The sequence below is a fragment of the Limanda limanda genome, chromosome 20, assembly GCF_963576545.1.
Source record: "Limanda limanda chromosome 20, fLimLim1.1, whole genome shotgun sequence".
NCBI classification, from domain to species: Eukaryota; Metazoa; Chordata; class Actinopteri; order Pleuronectiformes; family Pleuronectidae; genus Limanda; species Limanda limanda.
In genome coordinates this window covers 706,552-732,718 of record NC_083655.1, presented here as the reverse complement: position 1 = coordinate 732,718, position 26,167 = coordinate 706,552, and the positions used below count along the sequence as shown (strand labels likewise).

General features: G+C 46.2%; 2 protein-coding genes across 3 annotated transcripts; both read right to left on the bottom strand.

Annotated features, from left to right (window-relative positions):
* Positions 1-725: 725 nt before the first annotated feature.
* Positions 726-25,209, bottom strand: LOC133026572 (aspartyl/asparaginyl beta-hydroxylase-like). Of its 2 annotated transcripts, none has more exons than XM_061093451.1 (24): positions 24,949-25,209; positions 20,914-21,078; positions 19,236-19,304; positions 9,721-9,772; positions 9,427-9,536; positions 8,954-8,989; positions 8,743-8,787; positions 8,412-8,438; positions 8,284-8,316; positions 8,142-8,177; positions 7,949-7,996; positions 7,673-7,762; positions 7,491-7,532; positions 7,281-7,366; positions 7,045-7,131; positions 6,819-6,969; positions 6,403-6,539; positions 6,215-6,313; positions 6,016-6,105; positions 5,742-5,879; positions 3,289-3,424; positions 3,094-3,185; positions 2,503-2,636; positions 726-1,575 (listed from the first exon to the last, which is right to left on the bottom strand). In XM_061093451.1, exons 1-24 carry the CDS (start codon positions 24,986-24,988, stop codon positions 1,425-1,427), a joined length of 2,094 nt encoding a protein of 697 aa, XP_060949434.1. In that variant the 5' UTR covers positions 24,989-25,209; the 3' UTR covers positions 726-1,424. The 2 variants fall into 2 exon arrangements, with proteins under 2 accessions (XP_060949434.1, XP_060949433.1); XM_061093450.1 differs by having other exon boundaries at positions 9,427-9,534; positions 9,716-9,772; positions 24,949-25,208.
* On the bottom strand, positions 12,885-15,821 carry LOC133026571 (calponin homology domain-containing protein DDB_G0272472-like). The gene is made up of 2 exons (XM_061093449.1): positions 14,564-15,821; positions 12,885-14,479 (listed from the first exon to the last, which is right to left on the bottom strand). The coding sequence occupies exons 1-2, from the start codon at positions 15,227-15,229 to the stop codon at positions 12,953-12,955; spliced, it is 2,193 nt and encodes a 730-aa protein (XP_060949432.1). The 5' UTR covers positions 15,230-15,821; the 3' UTR covers positions 12,885-12,952.
* Positions 25,210-26,167: the final 958 nt, after the last annotated feature.

Here is a 26,167-nt window from a genome sequence, read left to right as displayed (position 1 = left end):
GTACCTTGCACTTGTTTAAATTAAAAACATGAATATATGAACCCGTGTAATATTTGAATAGCTTAGTTTTGAATGCACAATATCAGGGTAGTTATGTTGAACATGGCACTAGGCCCAGTTTAATATAAAACACTATTTTATACAATATATATAGTAGGGGATCCCTGCTCCATCTCTCCACCTGTGTGGGGTCCTTGGCCTGAAAAACGTTGAAGACCCCTGCTGTAGAATCCACGTCGGAGCCTTTGCACCCGAACCCGAACCCTGACCCGAACCCTGACCAGAACCAGAATCCAAACCCTGACCAGAACCCGAACCAGAATCCTGACCAGAATCCAAACCCTGACCCGAACCCTGACCAGAACCAGAATCCAAACCCTGACCAGAACCCGAACCTAAACCCTGACCAGAACCTGAATCCTGACCAGAACCCGAACCCTGACCAGAACCCGAACCAGAAACCTGACCAGAACCCGAACCCTGACCAGAACCCGAACCCTGACCCGAACCCTGACCAGAACCCGAACCCTGAGCTTTCTGTTCTATGAGGGCAGTATTTTGCCCGAGGACACTTGGGCAGCAGATGGGAAACCGGGATCGAACTACCGACCTTTGGCTCAGTTTTTCTGTGACTTTGCATTTGAAATCAAACGTTCCTCCAGTCGTCTCCTGCTGAAGTTTCTACGTCTGATCAAACATCGAGATGACAAAGAAACACACACGTCTTGTTTTGGTGGTTGTATTTTTTATATAAATATAAATCCTCTTTAATAGAATCTCACGTTTCCTTGTCGCTGTGGAAACGGGAAAATTCAAACCCAGCTGCGTGAACACAGGAATGCACCGTGGTCGAGCTAGAACTACCACCTCTCTCTCTTCGTTAATGAACACGTGACATTTCACAGATCAGCATCATTATTAAATGTTTATGAGCTTTAATGGAATGAAGAGATTTTAGTGTTTTTTTTCTTACCACAAAATCGAACGACTAAACTTGACCTTTGACCCCAGAGAACTGGTTTGAACTCAGGAACTTTTGTACCTTTGGGAAAAATTCAAACAACTTAAAGTGAAACAACCGTACAAAGTGTGTCCCTGGTGAGCAGCAGGTGGTGGCCCTGGCTCCGCCTCCTGCAGGTGGTGGCCCTGGCTCCGCCTCCTGCAGGTGGTCACCTGGCTCCCCCTCCTGCAGCTGTTATCAGGTCAGTAGTATTTCCCAGAAACATTTGGATTTTTATTTTCCATCCTTCAGTTCTTCGTCTGCTGCACTTTTAGTAGTTTATCCACAAACAAAGTGAAACACTCAATCAGTGTGTCGGTCCTCGCAGACTCCCGTGTTTAACGGGGCGTCGCCACCGGGTCGGCTCCTCCCTCACGCCGGCTCCTCCCTCTCGCCGGCTCCTCCCTCGCTCCGCCTCCGGCTCCTAAATGGCGCTCAGCGTCTGGCGCTGGTGCTGCGTCAGCTCCGGGTGCCAGACGTCCACGATGAAGATGAGTCGGTAGCTGACGGCGTCCTGCCACACCTCGTGCTCGAAGGAGTCGTCGAAGATCAGGACTTTACCCTCCTCCCACTCCCTGTGAAGAGGAGGAGGAGGAGGGGGGGGAGGAGGAGGAGGAGGAGGAGGAGGAGGAAGAGGAAGAGGAAGAGGAAGAGGAAGAGGAAGAGGAAGAGGAAGAGGAAGAGGAGGAGGAGGAGGAAGAGGAGGAGGAGGAGGAGGAGGAGGAGGAGGAGGAGGAGGAGGAGGAGGGAGAGGGAGAGGGAGAGGGAGAGGAGGAGGAAGAGGAGGAGGAGGAGGAGGAGGAGGAGGAGGAGGAGGAGGAGGAAGAGGAGGAGGAGGAGGAGGAGGAGGGAGAGGAAGAGGAAGAGGAAACACTTTATTTATCGTATCACATCTACACACCAACCAGGTTAGTAGCTGACCGAAATACTGACTGAGAAGAGGAGGATGAAGGTGGAGGAGAAGAGGAAGGTGGAGGAGAAGAGGAGGATGAAGAGGAGGATGAAGGTGGAGGAGAAGAGGAGGAGGATGAAAGTGGAGGAGCAGAGGAAGGAGGAGGTGAAGAGGAGGATGAAGGTGGAGGAGAAGAGGAAGGTGGAGGTGAAGAGGAGAAGAGGAGGATGAAGGTGGAGGAGGACAGGAGGATGAAGGTGGAGGAGCAGAGGAAGGAGGAGGTGAAGAGCAGGATGAAGGTGGAGAGCAGGATGAAGGTGGAGGTGGAGAGGAGGATGAAGGTGGAGGTGAAGAGGAGAAGAGGAGGATGGAGGTGGAGGTGAAGAGGTGAATAGCAGGTGAAGGTGGAGGAGCAGTGGAAGGTGGAGGTGAAGAGGAGAAGAGGAGGATGCAGGAGAAGAGGAGGATGAAGGTGGAGGTGAAGAGGAGAAGAAGAGGATGGAAGTGAAGAGGTGAATAGCAGCTGAAGGTGGAGGAGCAGTGGAAGGTGGAGGAGGACAGGAGGATGAAGGTGGAGGTGGAGGAGCAGAGGAAGGTGTAGGAGCAGCACCTGGTCTGGTTGGTGCAGCGGATCCTGCAGCCCTCCTTGGGGACGACGAGGCCGAGATGAATCCTCAGTCTGCAGTTAGTGGGACCAGTGTGAGGCCACACGTGGGTTCCTGGCTGCATCACAGAGAACTTAATCTGACACACAGAGACACACACACACAGACACACAGAGACACACAGAGACACACACAGAGACACACACACAGAGACACAGAGACACACACACAGAGACACACACACAGACACACACAGAGACACACACATACATACAGAGAAATACACACAGTTGAGGTTCACAGGGTCAAAGCTTCTTTCCACTGACACCAGGACAGTTTCTCTCAACATGAAGATCAAACCTCGTGCAGATTTGTAAAGAGACACAAACTAGTTCAGGTGTAAAACTCATAAATCTGCAGAAGGTTTTTCCTTTGATGTGGATTCAAATGAAAACCTCACATTGATCTGCTGCAGCCTCCTACTAACAGCTGATGTGTTGGTTTGTTTTGTGTATTTAAAGCTGCTTTCAGACAGTGTCTCTGTGTGTCTCTGTGTGTGTGTGTGTGTGTGTCTCTGTGTGTGTGTGTGTGTGTACCTGTCCTCTCTTGCAGCCTGTAGCTTCAGTGTATCTCTCCAGCAGGGAGCAGGTCTTCTGGACGCCCTGACAGGAATTTCCATCTTTCCTCCCTGAACACAATCACAGTCACAATCAGCTTTATCGGACACATGTGTATCACAGACTGTGTGTGTGTGTGTGTGTGTGTGTGTGTGTGTGTGTGTGTGTGTGTACCTTGTTGCCACAGTGTGTACTGGCCCCACTCTCCCTTCTCTCGCAGGTTTTCCTCCTCGGGGACGAACAGTCCGGTGTTCTGATCCATCACAGACAGAGCTTCGTCCCGGATCGTCCTCCAGTTCCTCTCCAGGGTCTGCAACCACACACAGTTCACTGACAGTTAACACAACCACACAGACACACAACCATACAACCACACACAGTTCACTGACAGTTAACACAACCACACACAGTTCACTGACAGTTAACACAACCACACACAGTTCACTGACAGTTAACACAACCACACACAGTTCACTAACAGTTAACACAACCACACAGACACACAGACACACACAGTTCACTGACTCCAGTTAACACAACCACACAGACACACAGACACACACAGTTCACTGACTCCAGTTAACACAACCACACAGACACACAGACACACAACCACACACAGTTCACTGACAGTTAACACAACCACACAGACACACAACCACACACAGTTCACTGACTCCAGTTAACACAACCACACAGACACACAGACACACACAGTTCACTGACAGTTAACACAACCACACACAGTTCACTGACAGTTAACACAACCACACAGACACACAGACACACACAGTTCACTGACAGTTAACACAACCACACAGACACACAACCACACAACCACACACAGTTCACTGACAGTTAACACAACCACACAGACACACAACCATACACAGTTCACTAACAGTTAACACAACCTCCACAGACACACAACCACACACAGTTCACTGACAGTTAACACAACCACACAGACACACAACCACACACAGTTCACTGACAGTTAACACAACCACACAGACACACAGACACACACAGTTCACTGACAGTTAACACAACCACACAGACACACAACCACACAGACACACAACCATACAACCACACACAGTTCACTGACAGTTAACACAACCACACACAGTTCACTGACAGTTAACACAACCACACAGACACACAACCACACACAGTTCACTGACAGTTAACACAACCACACAGACACACAACCACACAACCACACACAGTTCACTAACAGTTAACACAACCACACAGACACACAACCACACAACCACACACAGTTCACTGACAGTTAACACAACCACACAGACACACAACCACACACAGTTCACTGACAGTTAACACAACCACACAGACACACAACCACACACAGTTCACTGACTCCAGTTAACACAACCACACAGACACACACAGTTCACTGACACACAGACACACAGACACACAGACACACAGACACACAGACACACAACCACACACAGTTCACTGACTCCAGTTAACACAACCTCCACAGACACACAACCATACAACCACACACAGTTCACTAACAGTTAACACAACCACACAGACACACAACCATACACAGTTCACTAACAGTTAACACAACCACACACAGTTCACTGACTCCAGTTAACACAACCACACAGACACACAACCACACACAGTTCACTAACAGTTAACACAACCTCCACAGACACACAACCACACACAGTTCACTGACTCCAGTTAACACAACCACACAGACACACAACCATACAACCACACACAGTTCACTGACTCCAGTTAACACAACCACACAGACACACAGACACACACAGTTCACTGACTCCAGTTAACACAACCTCCACAGACACACAACCATACAACCACACACAGTTCACTGACTCCAGTTAACACAACCACAGAGACACACAACCACACAGACACACAGACACACACAGTTCACTGACTCCAGTTAACACAACCTCCACAGACACACAGACACACAACCACACAGACACACAGACACACAACCTTCACAGACACACAGACACACAGACACACAGACACACAACCACACAGACACACAACCACACAGACACACAGACACACAGACACACACAGTTCACTGACTCCAGTTAACACAACCACACAGACACACAACCTCCACAGACACACAACCACACACAGTTCACTGACTCCAGTTAACACAACCACACAGACACACAGACACACAGACACACAGACACACAGACACACAACCACACAGACACACAGACACACAGACACACAACCACACAGACACACAGACACACAGACACACAGACACACAACCACACAACCACACAGACACACAACCACACAGACACACAGACACACAGACACACAGACACACAACCACACAGACACACAGACACACAACCACACAGACACACAGACACACAGACACACAACCACACAGACACACAGACACACAACCACACAGACACACAGACACACAACCACACAGACACACAGACACACAGACACACAACCACACAGACACACAACCACACAGACACACAGACACACAACCACACAGACACACAGACACACAGACACACAGACACACAGACACACAACCACACAGACACACAGACACACACCTTGACCAGATGGGTGTAGCCCGTCTCTTTGGGCGTCCACCAGGGCTGAGCCTTCAGTCCCTTCACGTTGTACAGAGACCTCTGCCACACGGAGGCGAAGTGTCCTCGTCGGTGTCCCAGCTCGTACCAGTGGTACGCCTGCAGACAGGGACACAGTCAGTGAGCTGCTCGCCTCGCTCTGGCGCCCCCCGGTGGTGGATCCAGTGTGTTGCAGCTGCAGAGAGGTCAGAGTGAATGATGCTGTTTGTAAAGTTGTTGTTAATGAGTGACTGACGCTGTCGTCTCCGACTCGCTGCAGAGCGTCTCCCAGGTGGAAGTAGAACCGCCCGTCGTCCGTCCCCGGCTCCCCCGACTCCAGACCGTCCTGCAGAGAGGAGACAGGAGGTCAGCAGGTCAGGCGTGTGTGTGTGTGTCTGTGTGTGTGTGTGTGTGTGTGTGTGTGTGTCTGTGTGTGTGTGTGTGTGTGTGTGTACCTTCAGGTATGGTATACTCTCTGCGATCTTGTTCTCAGATTTCAGGATGAAGCCGTAGTGAACTTTAGCGAAGCCGTTGCCGGGGGCAACCTCCAGGACCTGTGTGGGCGGGACCCAGAGGACCGACAGCCAATCAGTGAACAACAATCAGGCAAAGTGTGCGTCTAGTGAATCCGACGTGCACACACCTCCTCGTACACCTTCTTGGCGCCCTTGTTGTCTCCTAGCAACAGGTGGGCGACGCCCAGGTCGTTCTTCAGACCGACGTCGTCTGGAAAGATCTGAACCAACTTCTCCAGAGTCGCCAGAGACCCCCGCATGCGTCCTGAGAGACGGAGACACACAAGGAACCTGATCCACATGAGACCACCAGCAGAGTTATCCCCACCCGGGCAGCAGGGGGCGCTGCTGATCAGTGACTGTAATAATTCATGGCTCTTGACACTAATCCTGTTTAGAGAAGTGATGATGAGAGTTGAAGGAGCAGTTCAGATGTTAATGAATGTGGATCTCAGGTAATATATCAAACACCATGTGACACAAAGACTTCCTGTCTCCAGGTCTGTGTGACCATGTGACCTTGGTTCGGGGGCGGAGCTGTTACCCAGGAACTGCTGCCTCTCGGCTCGTCTCTTCAGCGCCGCCCTCAGGAGGTCGGGGGGGGCGTCCGGCAGCTCGGCCGCCTCCCTGTAGCTGTTGATGGCTTTCTGCAGCAGCTCGTTACTGCGCTGCTTCTCCGCCACCTGGTCCTCCGCCTGCAAGTCAACACCAGAGGTTAGAGCGGCGTTCAGGTGCAGCGGCGTGGGGGGGGCGGATGTTCAGAGCAGCACCTGAGCTCTTCCATAGAGAGAGCGTGGACTCTGAGGATACTGCTGCACCAGAACCTCGAAGGCTCGTAACGCCTCCTCCACCTTCCCCTGAGAGAGAGAGAGAGAGAGAGAGAGAGAGAGAGAGAGAGAGAGAGAGACACACACACACACACACGCACACACACACACACACACACGTTACAGGGATACAGAGAGGAAGTGGTTCTCTCCATCATGGGTCAGTGTCACGTCTCTACCTTCTTCAGAAGTTTATCTGCTGCATCGATCTCGGCTTTTATCGTTTTATCAAACTTGTTCAACAGTTTGGGTTTTTTCTTCTTCGCTGGAGGAGAGAGAGAGAGGGGGGGGAGGGAGGGAGAGAGAGAGGGAGAGAGAGAGGAGAAGTTGAAAAGCAGAAATCAAACTCAGGACGTTCTGTCGTCTTCATCTGTTTGTTAAATCTTTACCTTTTTCTCGGAGCTTCTCCTGAGTCGGATTCTCTGATGTTTCTGCTCAGATGAAAACACAGTTTCAAGGTTCTGTTGTTTCAGTTTTTCACAGTCAAAAGTGTGTGTGTGTGTGTGTGTGTGTGTGTGTGTGTCTGTGTGTGTGTGTGTGTGTGTGTGTGTGTGTGTGTGTGTGTGTTCACCCTCAGCCTCTGGGATGTTCTCCGGCTCTTTGAGCTTCTCTCTCTCAGGTTCTGGTTCCGCTCGTTCCTCAGAATCTTTCTCTGTCGGTTCTGACAGAACAAAAACAAAACGATTCCATATTTCAATGAAGTTTATGAGTTCAGAGACTTTTCCAGAACTTTCCAGAACAAAGTCAGAGAACTTCCAGGACACAAACGTCTCCTTTGCACTTTGAGGATGTTGTTGACTTCCCTTCCCTCTGGAGCGACTCTCCATCCAGAGCGATGAGAGCCTACCTGCTTCCTGTGAGAACCTGGAGCTGGTCACATGACGTCCGGACGTCACTGCAGAACAGACAGAAAATAAACATCAAGGTTATCGTTTCCTCCGTGTTAGCAGATGGGACCAAACTAAAAGATCTCAGTAGAAGTGAAACATGGATTCTGTATCGGAGCTCCTTCTGATCACACTGATGTTCCTGTGACTCACCTGAACTCTCCTCGGGCAGCGGCTCCTCCAACAGAACTGCAGCAGGACACATCATCAAGGGGATTTTCTTTACAGTGAATCTCAGTCTCATTCTGCTGCTGCCACATGAATCTGATTCTCGTCATATTACACCATGACTCACCTCCTGTGCTGTCGATGGCGACGACGTCATCCTCTGAAATAAAAGAAAGGTCAGCGAGCTGCAGGAGAAGATGCTCCTGACACGTGGAGCAGTGAGAAGCTGAGGAGAAGGTTTGAGATGGAACCCACCGTGTGGACGTGAGTCTCCAGGATCGTCTGTAGGAGACAGAGAAGCTGTTAGGACCCGAGGACTCACACCACGACAGGCTGAGAAACACACTGGGATTCAAATCAGTGGGAATATAATAACATGTAATGTTTCTTTATTCCAGCACTTTAAAAATAGATAAACAATAGTAACAGGAAATGTGCAACGATTACAGAACAAGGACTAAATCATCTTTTTGAGTTTTAAAGTATCTTTTATTTCCGTGAAGTTTCACTGTTTAAATCATATTTTAAACATTGTCATCATCACTTGTTTTTATTTAATAAAAAAGTAAAAAAAAGATAAACTGACCTGGAACAAAGTCGTCTTCCACCAGAGGAGGAAGAGGGACAGCAGCTGAGACACAGACACAGATGATCTTATACACTCAGAACAGATGAATATATATATATATATATAGATACAGATATACATTGATGAGCATATTGAACAAGCAGCAGCTCCAGAACATCTGGTTCACACAGTGCAGTGAGCTGGTGCAGCAGCAGGGGGCAGCACCCACCTTGGATTTCAGACTCCACGTCCTGAGCTCCAGAGACTGGTGGACACAGAGGAGACAAAGTGTGAGGACATGGACGTGTCAGCTGATCACAGGGTCACGTGTTGTCATGGAAACACTCCACTCATTAATGTCTTATTACTGTTGTGACTTAGCTGATACATCATCAATGTCCTCCACCTCCTGTTGACCTGTATGTGAGCCACTGTGAGCTGGACTCCATTCCTCTCTCTGTCACATGACTCCAGACGCTCCTGCCTGCTTCCTGTTCCTCCTCAGCTCCTGTGGTTCCAGGTGAAGACCACAGCTCGGAGACATGAGGACTCATCCGTCCTGCAGCCATCGGCCTCACTAACAGCCCCATGTAATGTTTGTGTGAACTCTTGTGTGTGTGGACTTTGTGTGACTTTCTGCTGTCACTCAGGCTGGATAATGATTGGTCAGAGGAGCCTCAGGTGACCAGGAAGCAAACCCACCTGATGGAGTCTCTGGAGGCGTGAAGGTTTCAGGAGGCTTGGCGTCCGCTGGCTCCTCCCTCTGCAGCTCTGGAGCCTCAAGCTCGCTGACGTCTTCAGGTTTTAAAACTTGAATGTTTGAGGAAGAAGAAATACATCATTGTGTTTAGTGAATGTTCTGAACGTCATGAACCCGTCCAGACGTTCATTACATTACAGTTCACATGAAGACGAGTGTGTGTGTGTGTGTTTGTGTGTGTGTGTGTGTGTGTGTGTGTGTGTGTGTGTGTGTGTGTGTGTGTTTCCTCACCTCTGGTTTTCTCCTCTGGTGAATCTCCCACATTAGTTTGTTCTGCCTCTTTCAGTCCTGTTCAGTGTTTTAAAAGTTCAAGAGCAAAAATCAGACAAAATGAAACACACTGGTCGCCTCCTCTTCCTCATCATGATCCTCTTCCTCATCATGATCCTCTTCCTCATCATGATCCTCTTCCTCATAATCCCTAACCTGTGTAAAACTCTTCTCCTTTGTTTCCACAGTCAGTTCAGCTCAGACCCAGAGGACTGACGCTGACAGAACCTGAACCTTCAGGAAGCTAACACCTGAAGTCTGGTTGGACATCACATTTGTTTCTTTGAGCAATTATTGATTTCCTTTATTGAAGTGAAGGACACAGTCTTAGTTTGTGTGATTGTTTTGTTCAAAAGAAACAAAAAATACATGAAAACAGAAGAGACATTGTAACAGTGCCTCAGTATTAAACAGGAGGGGGGGGGGGGGCTGTGGGATATAATCAAATCACCCAAACCAGTGGATCATATCTCTGCAGCTTCAGGGTCTATATGAATAATCTTGGTGTCTATATAAAAGGAAGACTTTAGACTATGTGTCTAAATGCCTAAAGAGATTTTTATTTGAGAGTAACTTTCACTAATGAAATCAGTAGGTTGTCGACCAAAAAATCATAATCATAAAATCTGAACAACAACTGTGAAAGTGGTTGTAACAGGGCGAGCCTCGACATGTTACGGTGTTGTGTACATGTTACGCTGTTGTGTACATGTTACGCTGTTGTGTACATGTTACGCTGTTGTGTACATGTTACGCTGTTGTGTACATGTTACGCTGTTGTGTACATGTTACGCTGTTGTGTACACGTTACGCTGTTGTGTACATGTTACTGTGTTGTGTACATGTTACGGTGTTGTGTACATGTTACTGTGGTGTGTACATGTTACGGTGTTGTGTACATGTTACGGTGTTGTGTACATGTTACGGTGTTGTTTACATGTAATGGTGTTGTGTACATGTTACGGTGTTGTGTACATGTTACGGTGTTGTGTACATGTTACAGTGTTGTGTACATGTTAGGGTGTTGTGTACATGTTACGGTGTTGTTTACATGTTACGGTGTTGTGTACATGTTATGGTGTTGTGTACATGTTAGGGTGTTGTGTACATGTTACTGTGGTGTGTACATGTTACGGTGTTGTGTACATGTTACGGTGTTGTGTTCATGTTACGGTGTTGTTTACATGTTACGGTGTTGTGTACATGTAACAGTGTTGTGTACATGTTACAGTGTTGTGTACATGTTAGGGTGTTGTGTACATGTTACGGTGTTGTTTACATGTTACGGTGTTGTGTACATGTTATGGTGTTGTGTACATGTTACGGTGTTGTGTACATGTTACTGTGGTGTGTACATGTTACGGTGTTGTGTACATGTTACGGTGTTGTCTACATGTTACAGTGTTGTGTACATGTTACGGTGTTGTGTACATGTTACAGTGTTGTTTACATGTTACGGTGTTGTGTACATGTTACGGTGTTGTGTACATGTTACGGTGTTGTGTACATGTTACTGTGGTGTGTACATGTTACGGTGTTGTGTACATGTTACGGTGTTGTGTACATGTTACGGTGTTGTTTACATGTAATGGTGTTGTGTACATGTTACTGTGTTGTGTACATGTTACGGTGTTGTTTACATGTAAGGGTGTTGTGTACATGTTACGGTGTGGTGTACATGTTACGGTGTTGTGTACATGTTACGCTGTTGTGTACATGTTACGCTGTTGTGTACATGTTACGTTGTTGTGTACATGTTACGGTGTTGTGTACATGTTACGGTGTTGTGTACATGTAACAGTGTTGTTTACATGTTACGGTGTTGTTTACATGTTACGGTATTGTGTTCATGTTACGGTGTTGTGTACATTTTACGGTGTTGTGTACATGTTACGGTGTTGTGTACATGTTACAGTGTTGTGTACATGTTACAGTGTTGTTTACATGTTACAGTGTTGTGTACATGTTACGGTGTTGTCTACATGTTACAGTGTTGTGTACATGTTATGGTGTTGTGTACATGTTACAGTGTTGTTTACATGTTACGGTGTTGTGTACATGTTACGGTGTTGTCTACATGTTACAGTGTTGTGTACATGTTACGGTGTTGTGTACATGTTACAGTGTTGTTTACATGTTACGGTGTTGTGTACATGTTACGGTGTTGTGTACATGTTACGGTGTTGTGTACATGTTACTGTGGTGTGTACATGTTACGGTGTTGTGTACATGTTACGGTGTTGTGTACATGTTACGGTGTTGTTTACATGTAATGGTGTTGTGTACATGTTACTGTGTTGTGTACATGTTACGGTGTTGTTTACATGTAAGGGTGTTGTGTACATGTTACGGTGTGGTGTACATGTTACGGTGTTGTGTACATGTTACGGTGTTGTGTACATGTTACGCTGTTGTGTACATGTTACGGTGTTGTGTACATGTTACGCTGTTGTGTACATGTTACAGTGTTGTTTACATGTTACGGTGTTGTGTACATGTTACGGTGTGGTGTACATGTTATGGTGTTGTGTACATGTTACGCTGTTGTGTACATGTTACAGTGTTGTGTACATGTTACGCTGTTGTGTACATGTTACGCTGTTGTGTACATGTTACAGTGTTGTGTACATGTTACGGTGTTGTGTACATGTTAGAGTGTTGTGTACATGTTACGGTGTTGTGTACATGTTACGTGTTGTGTACATGTTACGCTGTTGTGTACATGTTACGCTGTTGTGTACATGTTAGAGTTTTGTGTACATGTTACGGTGTTGTGTACATGTTACGGTGTTGTGTACATGTTACAGTGTTGTGTACATGTTACGGTGTTGTGTACATGTTAGAGTGTTGTTTACATGTTACGGTGTTGTGTACATGTTACTGTGTTGTGTACATGTTACAGTGTTGTGTACATGTTACGGTGTTGTGTACATGTTAGAGTGTTGTTTACATGTTACGGTGTTGTGTTACTCTCCGGGGGTTTAAACCTCACTTCAGTCACGATGACTTGGTAGCTGTGACCTCACAGATGGGAGGAGTTAAAGCACATTTCAGATTAGCCACGCCCAGCAGTGACACTGGCGACAATAACGTAAAATAGAGAAGAAACAAAACAGTTTACGACTTTAAAATTCCTCTTTAATTAGAAATAAATAACTATAACTTTCACTCTGACGCAGCTCGGCCAGTCGTAGCCCTTCACTTCCCCCCCCGGCTGGTCTTCTCCTCCGGTCGGAGCGCTCGCTGTGGTTTCTCCTCGGTGGGAGGAGCTCTGGGAGGTGAGGTGGGAGGAGCTCTGGGAGGAGGCGTGGTGGGTTTCCTCCCCTGAACGTCTTGTCCGTTGACCTTGACCTTGTTCTCTTTCTCCGCCTCCATCTTCTCCCGCTGAGCTCTCTCTCTGATCAGCTTCTGCCTCTCCATCAGTTCCTTCTCTCCAACCACTCTCTCCCTCTCAGCCTTCTGTCGCTCCCCCTGTTCCCTCGCAGACTTCTCTTTCTCCAGTCGTTCCTTCTTGAGTCTTTCTCGTTCCATCCTTTCCTTCTCCAGTCGCTCTCTCTCCGCTCGCTCCCTCTCTTCTTTAGCTGCCCTCTCTTTCTGCGCTCTTACCTTCTCTAATCTTTCTCTCTCTGCTCTCTCTTTCGCCGCCTTCTCTTTCTCCTTCTCTTGAGCGATTCTTGCTCTTTCCCTGGCCTCAATCTGGTTCCTCTCTTCCTTCTCTCTAGCCACTCTCTCCATCCTTTCCTTCTCTCTGGCTAGTCTTTCCCTTTCTGCCCTTTCTCGCTCCTTGGCGATTCTCTCTCTTTCCTTAGCGATGCGTTCTCGTTCCAGTCTCTCTTTCTCCATTTTCTCTTTAGCAATTTGTTCTTTCTCCTGCCTCTCCTTTTCTGCCTTCTCTCTCTCCATCCTCTCCTTTGCAATCTTCTCTCTTTCCATTGCGATGCGTTCCCTCTCAAATCGTTCTCTCTCTATCCTCTCCTTCTCCTTGGCTATTCTCTCTCTTTCTTTGGCGATGCGTTCCCTCTCAAGTCGTTCTTTCTCCATCCTCTCCTTCTCCTTGGCTATTCTCTCTCTTTCTTTGGCGATGCGTTCCCTCTCTATCCTCTCCTTCTCCTTGGCTATTCTCTCTCTTTCTTTGGCGATGCGTTCCCTCTCTATTCTCTCCTTTTCAGCCCTCTCCCTTGCCAATCTTTCCCTTTCCAGTCGTTCCTTCTCCTTGGCTTCCCTCTCTCGTTCCCTGACCAGTCGCTCTCTCTCCATCCTTTCCCTCTCAATCTTCTGTCGCTCCAGTCGTTCCTTCTCTTCTCTAGCTGCCTTTTCTCTTTTCTCCATCTCTTGTCTCTCTTTTTCTGCCCTTTCATGTGCCAGCCTCTCCCTTTCAGCCTTTTCTTTGGCTTCTCTTTCCATCCTCTGCTTCTCTGCCTTCTCCTTTTCCATCCTTTCTTTCTCTACCTTCTCCTTTTCCATCCTTACCTTCTCTGCCTTCTCCTTTTCCATTCTTTCCTTCTCTGCCTTTTCCATCCTTTCCTTCTCTGCCTTCTCCTTTTCCATCCTTTCCTTCTTTGCCTTTTCCATCCTTTCCTTCTCTGCCTTCTCCTTTTCCATCCTTTCCTTCTCTACCTTCTCCTTTTCCATCCTTTCCTTCTCTGCCTTTTCCATCCTTTCCTTCTCTGCCTTCTCCTTTTCCATCCTTTCCTTCTCTGCCTTTTCCATCCTTTCCTTCTCTGCCTTCTCCTTTTCCATCCTTTCCTTCTTTGCCTTTTCCATCCTTTCCTTCTCTGCCTTCTCCTTTTCCTTCCTTTCCTTCTCCACCTTCTCCTTTTCCATCCTTTCCTTCTCCACCTTCTCCTTTTCCATCCTTTCCTTCTCCTTTTCTATCCTATCCTTCTCCACCTTCTCCTTTTCTACCCTTTCCTTCTCCACCTTCTCCTTTTCCATCCTTTCCTTCTCTACCTTCTCCTTTTCCATCCTTTCCTTCTCCACCTTCTCCCTCCTTTCCTTCTCCATCTTCTCCTTTTCCATCCTTTCCTTCTCCACCTTCTCCTTTTCCATCCTTTCCTTCTCCATCTTCTCCTTCTCCACCTTTGCCTTTTCCATCCTTTCCTTCTCCACCTTCTCCTTTTCCATCCTTTCCTTCTCCACCTTCTCCTTTTCCATCCTTTCCTTCTCCACCTTCTCCATCCTTTCCTTCTCCACCTTCTCCTTTTCCATCCTTTCCTTATCTGCCTTCTCCTTTTCCATCCTTTCCTTCTCCTCCTTTTTTATCTTCTCCTTTTCTATCCTCTCCTTTTCCTCTTTCTCTACCCTCTCTGCCTCTCTCCTCCTCTCTTCTCTCAGTTGTTCTTGAGCAGCTTCCAGAGTCTTCATCTTCAGCGCCCAGGTCGCCTCCTTCTCCTCCTCCTCTTTGGCGAGGAGCGCCCTGATCTCATCCAGAGCGATGCGAGCGATTCTCTTGACCTCCATCTTCTCGTGGATCATCCTCAGCTCATCCTTCAGAGCCGAGCGCAGCCTCTGACCTCGGACGGGAGGGTCTGAGGTTTGAGGTCAAAGGTCAGATTTTAAGTGCAGACAATTGCTGCAGCTGACGCACACCAAAAGAGCAAGTGTTCAAGATGCAGCAAATCACAACACTGGAAATACTGGAATGCAGATTCGACCGTTCAGCAGAGATCAGAATCTCATATCGTGTGGTCGGAGGTTAGTAGTTAGAGGTCAAGAGGTCACGGTTCTGCTGTGTGAGCAGGATGGACAGATTCCCAGAGAGAGGTCCGAGCGTCCACCATGTTGGGAAATGTTTCACATTGCACCGTTTTTATTGTTTTCAAAGTGAATGTGTCACATGACTAATTTGGCCCCAACACGATCCAGTGCTCCCACCTGGAGTAATGGTTGGATCGGATTTGGAGAATATTCACACCGCAGAATGGTTTACGACACATATTTTAATTTGGTCCTGTTCCACTAGTTTAAAATGTTTAGTGAAATTAATGATTAGTGGCTCAGCAAGGCAGCAGCAACATTTTCAAACTAGTATAGTAAGAGACAGGTTAAACCCATTCAAATGTCTAATCAGTTACTTTGTAAGTTAATCTATTTATAAATCATTTAAACCAAAAAAAAGATTAATCCCTATGTTATTGTTAATTCATTAATAGTTTTAGAACCATCTTGTGCAAATAAGTTTTAGTTGTTTTGAACCACGTCAGATCTTATTCTTCAATACCTCTCGTGCTGTTCTTTCCATCAGTCGTCACTTCTTCTGTTTCAACACAAGAGGAACAAACAGATTCATCTCCACAAACCAGCGTCTAACAAGCCAGAGGCCGAGCTACAGATTGAGTCATAAATATGAAATAAGCTGATATCAAAAGTAACATATGACAACAGATAACAAAGGATTCAGGTTCCAACTAACTCACACACAACAGCACCACAACTCTACCTTCTGGGAGTTTGATCTTTTGAGTGGCAGCTTCCAATTTCTTCTCTTCTAGGACGACACACACACAGGTTGTTACCGGAGGAGAACAACACACTAACGACAAAGATCAACGCACACACCAGACAAACCACCAGTCAGGAAAACATCGTACAACAAGACCGAGTAAAGTTGGAGGACACGCCTCCTCTTCCTCCTGACAGTCCAAATGTAGTTATTATATCTCAGTATAATCTCAAGATATCTTTAAATGTGGCCCATCTGTTAACATGGAAGAGGCATGTGCCTCAGCCGGCCACCAGGGGACGATCATGTCGTCCATCTTTATTTACAGTCTTTGATCCAACAAGATATTTGGGACTGTATCACAACGTTAATAAATGTAAGCGACCGTTTCTTTATCTACGGGTCAGAGAGGTCAGAGGTCAACACACCTCTGTGTCTGGTGCTGGATCACAAAGCTTCATCAGCTCACACCTGATATTAGAATTTCACTCTTGTCACTGAGCCTCAAACAGAGTCATGCAGGAGAAAGACTTTTACCTTTCTTCTTCTTCACCTCTTTCTTGTCCTCTGCAGGTTTTACAGAAACACACGTGTCAGCTGACCAATCAGAATTCACTACAGACACACGCTCAGTGTACGATACCTTTTCTCAGTGCGTCTCTCCTGAGAACTGGAACCTTCACTTTCCTCTCGTCTGAACCAACAGAAAACAAACAGCTCATGAAAACCAGGGAGAGATGAAACGTCGTCAGGTTTAACGGCAACACTCCCAAAGATTAGCTTCAATCTCTAATTATCGTGATTAGTCTCCAAGACACCAGAGCAACGTGGATTTGTTATGATTCGTAAAAACATGCTGAAGAGCAACAAGCCGACGGAGACGAGCTGGTGTTCGGTCCCGTGAGTCGACCTGAGAACTTCCTCTCAGCTCAGAGACAGAAGCGTCTGTGGATGAGGTCGAACCAGGAAACACATCATCATCTACCTTCCACTCACTTACTTAAGATTCTCATCAAACTAAAGCTTCGTCCTTTTTAATTCAATGTTGCACATTTGATACAGTGTTGATTATATTATTATATTATAAGTAAATGAATGATTAAATACAGAATCCTTAAATATCATGATGTTATGTACAGGTAGTGAGTCGTATCTAGTTAGAACATTGACCTTATTTAAAAAGCTGATGAAACATTCAAATAACACAACAACAGATGACGTCATCTCACACGAAAAGATTTATAAGTTTATGCAAATTACTGATGTGATATAAAAGAAAGTTCAGTTACGGAGAATCCACTTTAATCTAAGAAGTTACCGAACAACAAGTTCTCTAGTCCCTTAATTACAATGTGAAACCAGAACAAACAGATCAGATGAATCGTGAAGCTTGTTCAGACCTCGTCCACACGAAGGTCAAAGGTCAATAAATGCTCCATAGGATTTACTCTATGTTTAGTTTGCGTGAACAGAAATTAATTACAAACACATGAGCTGAGCGAGTTCAGTCACTTTGGATAAAAGCAGTAAATCGTACGTTGGATTTTTAAACTTCAAGAACGCACAGGTCTGGTTTCAAAGATCAGCCTTTAATACTTTACATTCATTGGGATGATTATCGATATCGTGTCAAATGAAAACGTTTTATCGCAGCTTTTAGCTCAAATATGTGAAATCACGTTTTTGGTTCATGAATTTCACGACCAAAAAATGTGATTAGAACAAAGACTGAATTCTGGTCGGACTGGCCAGCGAACACATGGACGTCAGACACTGAACACGATAACCGACACAAGCCAAAACTATATCACTGAGCTAATCAATCAATAAAGTGCTAATCAGTAGTTTATGATTTAAATTCCTCTCATTCCTTAAAGATCTGAACAAGTCCAGACCCGGTTTGTTCCTTCAGAGAAACTTCAGGTCGTCTGCACCACAACACGTCGCCGCAGTGCGTCCACGCCTTGTCCTCATTGGTCGGTATTGGGACAAGGAGCCTTGTTATTGGCTGTGGCTCTGACTTGTGTCCTTCTATTGGTTCTGGAGGTCCAGTTTGACCTCTTTGACCTCCTCATCATCAGAGGTGGTGGTCCCGCCCTCCTCCCGCTTCTCAGTCGCCGCCTCCTTCCCTTCCTCCCCCCGCTCTACGGGCGAAGACACTACGTCATAGAGGGAGGTGAAGAAACCATAGATCCAATCAGAGCCCTCCTCAGCTAAAATATCAAGAACCTCCTCAAGCGACTCAGCATTCTCACTAGCACCGCCATCTTTGGTCAAGCCTGACGAAAGAGAGAGGGAGAGAGAAAAGGAGGGAAGGAGAAAAATAGACATAGGATGGGGGAGGAGGTGGAGATGAAATGAAGGCGAGGCACAAACAGAGGGAGGGTTGAACCAGGATATAAAGAAAAAGGAAGAATCAAGGAAGGTTGGAAGGAAGGAAGGAGGGAATACAAACTTATAGGGATGGAGTCAAACCAAAAGGAAAACAAAGGATGAGGATACGGGACAAAGAGAAAGAGAGTGAGTTAAAGTGGAAGAACCACGGACATTAAATCAGCTTTCACTTCCTGTCTCAGTCTCGTCAGGCGACCTCAGACTTCCTGCCTGACAGACAAACAACAAGGAACGAGGCGGCCATCTTTAACCTGTGACGTAGCAGGACAAACGCAGCCTGGCCCCCCCCGACACAGTTTCCCCACACCCGATATCGTTCTAATCAAAATTCTAGTTTTTAAGCTCGACGTGAATCCAGCGTGAGATCGATATGAAGTGAGAACGCAGAGAAAGAAACACAGGATTGTGTGAAAGGAAAGTGACACTGGTTTGAGATTATTATTATAATCTTCTAATAAAGAACAACAAAGTTAATCTCTTAGTTTTGTGAGACAAACTAAGATTTGAAACACAAATGTGAGAGGTGAGTGGTTTGACTGGGAGGACGTTTCACTCTGAGACACTGGGACACGAGTCAGTAACACACACGTCTCAGGCTTTTCACACAGAATCAGCAGCACACTACAAGAAGTTAAGAGAACTTGCCGAGCAGAACTTTAGCATCTTCCACGTCAAAGTCTCCGTCTCCGTCTGTGTCGTAAGCCGTGAGTTTACCTGAGGAGGAAGAGGAGGAAGAGGAGGAAGACTGAGTAACACCAATATACACATATATTATCTATATATTATATATCCTGTTATCTGGTCTTTATTAAAATACAAACAAGATCAAAGAAACGGTGAGATGTTAAATGTGATCAAAAGTGTTTCTACAGTGGCTGGAAGTTTTTATCTTGAGGATTAATACATTTTATGAGTTTGAGTTTAACTTGAAGTATTTCAAAAAGTATGAGAACAGATGAGAAAACAAAAGATGCCTGAAACGAGGCGATTTCCTCACAACCCATTGAAAAGAGATAAGATCTCAAATCAACACCTGACTTGTCCTTAGCTGCAACTTTCAGATCCAGTGTAACATCTTAAATCCTGCTGCTGCAGCCTGAAGGAGGCAAAGTGGAACTGAGCCTCAGGTGCAGGAGCAGAAGTTTGGTTCTAACAGAAGCAGCTGGTGAGAACCCAGCGTATTAATAACCCAGCAGGAGGTCCCAGTGCAGGAGGAGGAGGGAGGAGGAGGTGTCTGCAGCGTCAGACTGGGATCCACCAACTGCTTCCTTCTCCGTCTCCAACTTTCATGTTCAAATCATCACTGTCCTGAAGCTGCGGGTTAGTTTACAATTAAAAAAGGTCGTTTGAATTAACTATTTGAATTGTGAGAGAAGACGTGTGAACACATTTTCTTTGATTTCTCAGAGAGACGTGTTCAGAGACTGATGAGTCAGCGTGTGAGTGAGTTGCTGCAGCTTGACTGAGTTTAATAGATTGTTGGACCTTAGAAGAAGGATGAGCTCTGCTGAGCAAAGTTATATTTTTTCAACTGACTGAATATCTATCTATCTGCAGGAGACATATTACTAAGAAATACTTTCCTCTAACAACAGGCGGGAATTTCTGCTCAAATAGTATAAAAGTTTGTTTTTGATGCTTTGTTTCCTGTTTCGACTAAAGCCACAACGACAGAAGCAGCAAACATTTGGTTCTTCATTTACTTCATAACATGAAACTAGTGAAATGTAATGACTGTAGTTTGTGATTCAGGCAGAACGGAGCATGAACAGGAAGCAGATGAGACTCAGTGTGTTTTCAGTTCCTTTAACTCTCTCACTCATCTCATCCTTTCAGAACAGAGCTGTTGTTGTGAATGAGTGATGGATTCACTGTGTTAAATGATGGAGCTTTTGACTGCAGGTTTAAATCTTGACAGCGTACCTTGTAAAACTTGAGAAAAGTTCACATGAAAGTCCTTAGCTCTGGCTGCACACGGAGAAAAGAGGAGGAGAAGGGAGGAAGACACAAGGTTGAACGTTCACCTCAGTTTATATAAAACATCTCCAGAGACATGTGGCTGCTCGAGGAGTCGCTTCATCTAATCTGTGCATTGGTTCTCAGAAACGGTTTCCAAGAAGGTTCCTTCAGGAGGTTTTCACTTTGATCAGTTTAAACAGAATTTACTGTGACGTTAGCGAATCGTTTGGTTCCATCACACTCACCTGAAGTCGTGATGTTTCTGTCAGTGATAAAGAACAGCTGATCGTAAACAACCAGAGAGGTGTGACGGAGTATTAGGAACATGTTGAAGAGAAATGAGTTCTAACGGCTCCTCACTCACCGATGACACTGTCGTAGTCCACGATGTCGAAGTAGACCACGGCCACGGAGCTCCACACTCCGAGCAGAGCCAGGACCACGACCCAGGTGAACATGGAGTATTTAGGACCTCCTCCTCCCTCCGTCCTCTTTCCATTCTTGCTCTCCACTGGTGGAACCTTGGCCTCTGAGGATAGAGATGCATTATTATTATTATTGTTTTGTACCAGTGGACCTAATAAAAAGTTTGAATACTCAAGAGGAAGTCCACAGACTGGAACCTTATGAGACGCTGAGTCTGTGATTCAACAGGACTCGTCACATGGTTTTAAGTTTTATTGTGAAAACCAGGGACAGGAAGTGTTTACACAGACACCATGCAGCACACAAGGTCAAAGTGACTCACAGCAGGCAAATAGAACACACAACAAACAAAACACATCAAATACAAGAGGTTTCAGTCACAAATCACTGAGCTGTACTCATAGTGCACAGACACTAACCATGCCAAACCAAACCAAACCAGGCCAAACCAGACTGGGTCAAACCAAACCAGGCCAAACCAGACAGGGTCAAACCAAACCAAACCAGGCCAAACCAGACTGGGTCAAACCAAACCAAACCAGACCAAACCAGACTGGGTCAAACCAAACCAAACCAGACCAAACCAGACCAAACCAGGCCAAACCAGACAGGGTCAAACCAAACCAAACCAGGCCAAACCAGACTGGGTCAAACCAAACCAAACCAGACCTGGCTGATCCTCCCTTCTTACCTGTCTCAGAGACAGCAGGTGGCACCTCCCCCTTCCTCTGTGGGACCTCCTCCTCATTAACGCCTCCTAATTGATCCAAACCAGGCCAAATAAGAACCAAACACAAACCGAGCCAAACCAGGTCAACCCTTATACACCTCCCCTACCTGTGTCCTGGACCACGGCCTGCACCCCCTCCTCTAACAGCGGCTGCTCCTCCTCACACACCTCCTCTTCAGCATACTCCTCCTCCTCCTCCTCCTCCTCCTCCTCCTCTACCTCCTCCTCCTCTACCTCCTCCTCCTCCTCCTCCTGCACCTCGTCCTCGGCCTCCGCTACAGGAGCAGAGGAGGAGGAGGAGGTGCCATAGTGGCGGTACCGCTGCATGGACCTCCTCGGGTCTCAGCTGAACCCAAACCGGAGCAAAGCGACTCTCAGCTACTGATGAATAAATTCAAAAAGAAAGAACTATTTAAAAACCTTACCAAGGACTTTGAGGAAACTATCACACAAGTTTAAAAAGTTCCAGTAAAGCAGCAGCTACTGATCAGGGAGATCATGTCAAAGAGAAAAGAAGCGAACGAATGAGTGAGTGAGCGACGGAGGAGAAGAAACAAAGAGCTCCTCCTCCTCCAGTTATTGTGACGAGCTGCAGGCGACTGATCGTCCAGAACCCGATCCGCCCTATTATTAGAGCTGACAAACCCAGGGACAGGGTGTGTGTGTGTGTGTGTGTGTGTGTGTGTGTGTGTGTGGTATGTGTATGTATGTGTGGGTGTGTGTGGTGTGTGTGGTATGTGTATGTATGTGTGGGTATGTGTGTGTGTGTATATGTGTATGGTATGTGTGTGTGTGACAGATGCCAGAGAGGACAGAAGAATCCACCAAATAACCTTGACACACACACACACACACACACACACACACACACACACACACACACACACACACACACACACACACACACACACACACAACACACAACACACAACACACAACACACACACACAACACACACACACTCTAGATGACTTATTGAATCAGTAAAATATTAAACGACGACAAATATAAACAAGAATATGGATGAGACAACGCAAACTTCAAATCAAATCTGTGTGTTTCGCTCTTCTCATGTGCTGTGACTAAACGTCCCAGAGGACAGAGGACAGAGGACAGAGACTGTGAGACCCGGCTGGAGACAGAGTGTCTCAGGTCAGAGGTTTGTTCACAGTGAGTCTGCCTCAGTGACAAGAAGAACAACACAACTCTGGGTAGAGCACGACACTGACCTGTGCAGCAACAACAACACACACAGCTGAGATTCAAATCAAGATTCAAATCACTGAGGCTGATTCCAGACACATGAGCCGTTATTACATCATCACCTGTAGAACTCCTCATGGTCACATGACATCACCAACAAGGAGTCGACCATCGCTCCAGAGATCATGTTCCACTCGACCACAGACCAGAATATGATTCTCTATCAGGAGGATAATAACTTTATTCATGTAATAACACACACAGGTTCTACAAGGTGCTGAAGCAGAATCAAGACAACGAGAGCAACAAGAAGACATCATCCACACAGAGGGACAAGAAGAAGAAGACATCATCCACACAGAGGAACAAGAAGAAGAAGAAGAAGAAGAAGAAGAAGAAGAAGAAGAAGAAGAAGAAGAAGAAGAAGAAGAAGAAGACATCACCAACACAGAGGAACAAGTAGAAGAAGAAGAAGACATCATCCACACAGAGGAACAAGAAGAAGACATCCTCCACACAGAGGAACAAGAAGAAGAAGACATCATCCACACAGAGGAACAAGAAGTAGAAGAAGACATCATCCACACAGAGGGACAAGAAGAAGAAGACATCATCCACACAGAGGAACAACAAGTAGAAGAAGACATCATCCACACAGAGGGACAAGAAGAAGAAGACATCATCCACACAGAGGGACAAGAAGAAGAAGACATCATCCACACAGAGGAACAACAAGTAGAAGAAGACATCATCCACACAGAGGGACAAGAAGAAGAAGACATCATCCACACAGAGGAACAAGAAGAAGACATCATCCACACAGAGGAACAAGAAGTAGAAGAAGACATCATCCACACAGAGGGACAAGAAGAAGAAGACATCATCCACACAGAGGAACAAGAAGTAGAAGAAGACATCATCCACACAGAGGGACAAGAAGAAGAAGACATCATCCACACAGAGGAACAACAAGTAGAAGAAGACATCATCCACACAGAGGGACAAGAAGAAGAAGACATCATCCACACAGAGGAACAAGAAGAAGACATCATCCACACAGAGGGACAAGAAGAAGAAGAAGAAGAAGACATCATCCACACAGAGGAACAAGAAGAAGAAGAAGAAGACATCATCCACACAGAGGAACAAGAAGAAGAAGAAGAAGACATCACCAACACAAAGGAACAAGTAGAAGAAGAAGAAGACATCACCAACACAGAGGAACAAGAAGAAGAAGAAGAAGACATCACCAACACAGAGGAACAAGTAGAAGAAGAAGAAGAAGAAGAAGAAGAAGAAGAAGACATCACCAACACAGAGGAAGAAGAAGAAGAAGAAGAAATCATTAAATAAAAGCAGAGAAACACATGAACATAGTGAGAAGCAATAAATAAAGACGTCATCACGTGAAACAAGGCTGTGAATGGGTTTGAAGAAGAAAGTTATTATGAATGTTTATCACTGTATTTATCAGGATTGAACTTTATCCAATGAATCTGGAGCTAAACGAGCTGACGAGCCCCGGACTCGGTCCAAACCGGTTCCCTGTGAGCAGGAGAATGAGCTGATAACACAGGGACACTGGGAACACTGGGACCCGTAAGGACCCGTTAGGACTCCTTAGGACCAGGACCCGCTGCTGGGCGGCTGAGCACCGGGGACCCTCGGGATGAGCACCGGGATTGGCACCGGGGACCCTCGGGATGAGCACCGGGGACCCTCGGGATGAGCACCGGGATGAGCACCGGGGACCCTCGGGATGAGCACCGGGATGAGCACCGGGGACCCTCGGGATGAGCACCGGGATGAGCACCGGGATGAGCACCGGGGACCCTCGGGATGAGCACCGGGGACCCTCGGGCAGAGCACCGGGATGGGCACCGGGGACCCTCGGGCTGAGCACCGGGGAGTGTGCCCTGCACCGGGGGACCCTTGAGCAAAGCAGGAGGAATCTGAACTACTGAACTGCTACTTTAGATCTACCGACACGTCCACCGACGAACTGAAACACGCGTAGAGCAGGAAAACAACGCAACTGACCTTTTCTGCTGTGACTTCTCGGAGTCTTTCTCTGCGCCATTTCTCCGTGACGTCCTCCGGTGCAGCGACACACTGACGAGCTAACAGGAAGCTAACAGGAGGCTAACAGGAAGCTAACAGGAGGCTAACAGTAGGCTAACAGGAGGCTAACAGGAAGCTAACAGGAAGCTAACAGGAGGCTAACAGGAGGCTAACAGGAGGCTAACAGGAAGCTAACAGGAGGCTAACAGGAGGCTAACAGGAGGCTAACAGGAGGCTACCAGGAAGCTACCAGGAAGCTAACAGGAGGCTACCAGGAAGCTACCAGGAAGCTAACACGAAGCTACCTGGATACCAACGAAGCCAAAGTCCATAGTAACCGTGATAAACTCTGGATTCCACCAATCACAGCCGCACGTTCCGCACGGGGGCGGGGCTAAAGGAAGGCTTTCGCAACTTTGGACCAATCGTGTTCCAGAACAACTTCCTGGTGTCCGCCCTCTCTTTGGAAACCAGCAGGAACGTGGCAGAAGAGAAAGAGGAGTTCAAACATGTAAATTAGACTAAAACTATAGTATATGCAATCATTTATTCATCAATATATAAACCATAATATAACTATAATATAACCATGATATATTCTATAATCCAACTAACATATATTCTATGATATAACAATAATATATACACATCTATATATCTTATATTTTAAATCTAATCCTATAAAACATTCATGTATCTCACCAAACACATCTATACTTGACATCTTTCATTTTATCTTATAACACATACAATTATAATAAATGCATATATATATATATCTGTCATCTTAATCTTAATGTATGAGTAGAGAGAAACCATACTGACGGTATTTTAAGATAAAAAATTATATTCACTCTTGTGATGAATCTGTAAATATAAGATTTAATATTGATGACAACATTCTAAGATTGAAACTCTCTGTATATCTATTTGTCTCTAAGTTTTCAAACGCACCCAGATTAATACATGATGTCATCTCTGGCTTCACTTTTGGGAGCTGCCATTATCTTAAGCAGGGTGACCGTCATAACCTTCCTCAGCCACAAGGTGGCGGCATGCTGCTGAGTGGGGATAAGAAGTCATTCCTCACAGGCCCACTAGAGGCTCCTCCAAGGAAACAAACACATCAGATATTCAAGTCAGTTGTTTGAACTTCAGGCTCATTAACATTGAGCTGAAGACTCCACCCCCTCTCAGT

Coding starts and splice junctions, on each gene's coding strand:
- LOC133026572 (XM_061093450.1), bottom strand. CDS start 24,988: ATGGCGCAGAGAAAGACTCCGAGAAGTCACAGCAGAAAAG. Junction 9,535..9,715: donor ACCAGAGGAGAAAACCAGAG/GTGAGGAAACAC, acceptor CAAACATTCAAG/TTTTAAAACCTGAAGACGTC. Junction 8,317..8,411: donor TGGAGACTCACGTCCACACG/GTGGGTTCCATC, acceptor CTTTTATTTCAG/AGGATGACGTCGTCGCCATC.
- LOC133026571 (XM_061093449.1), bottom strand. CDS start 15,229: ATGATCCACGAGAAGATGGAGGTCAAGAGAATCGCTCGCATCGCTCTG. Junction 14,480..14,563: donor AAAGGATGGAAAAGGAGAAG/GTGGAGAAGGAA, acceptor GAAAAGGAGAAG/GCAGAGAAGGAAAGGATGGA.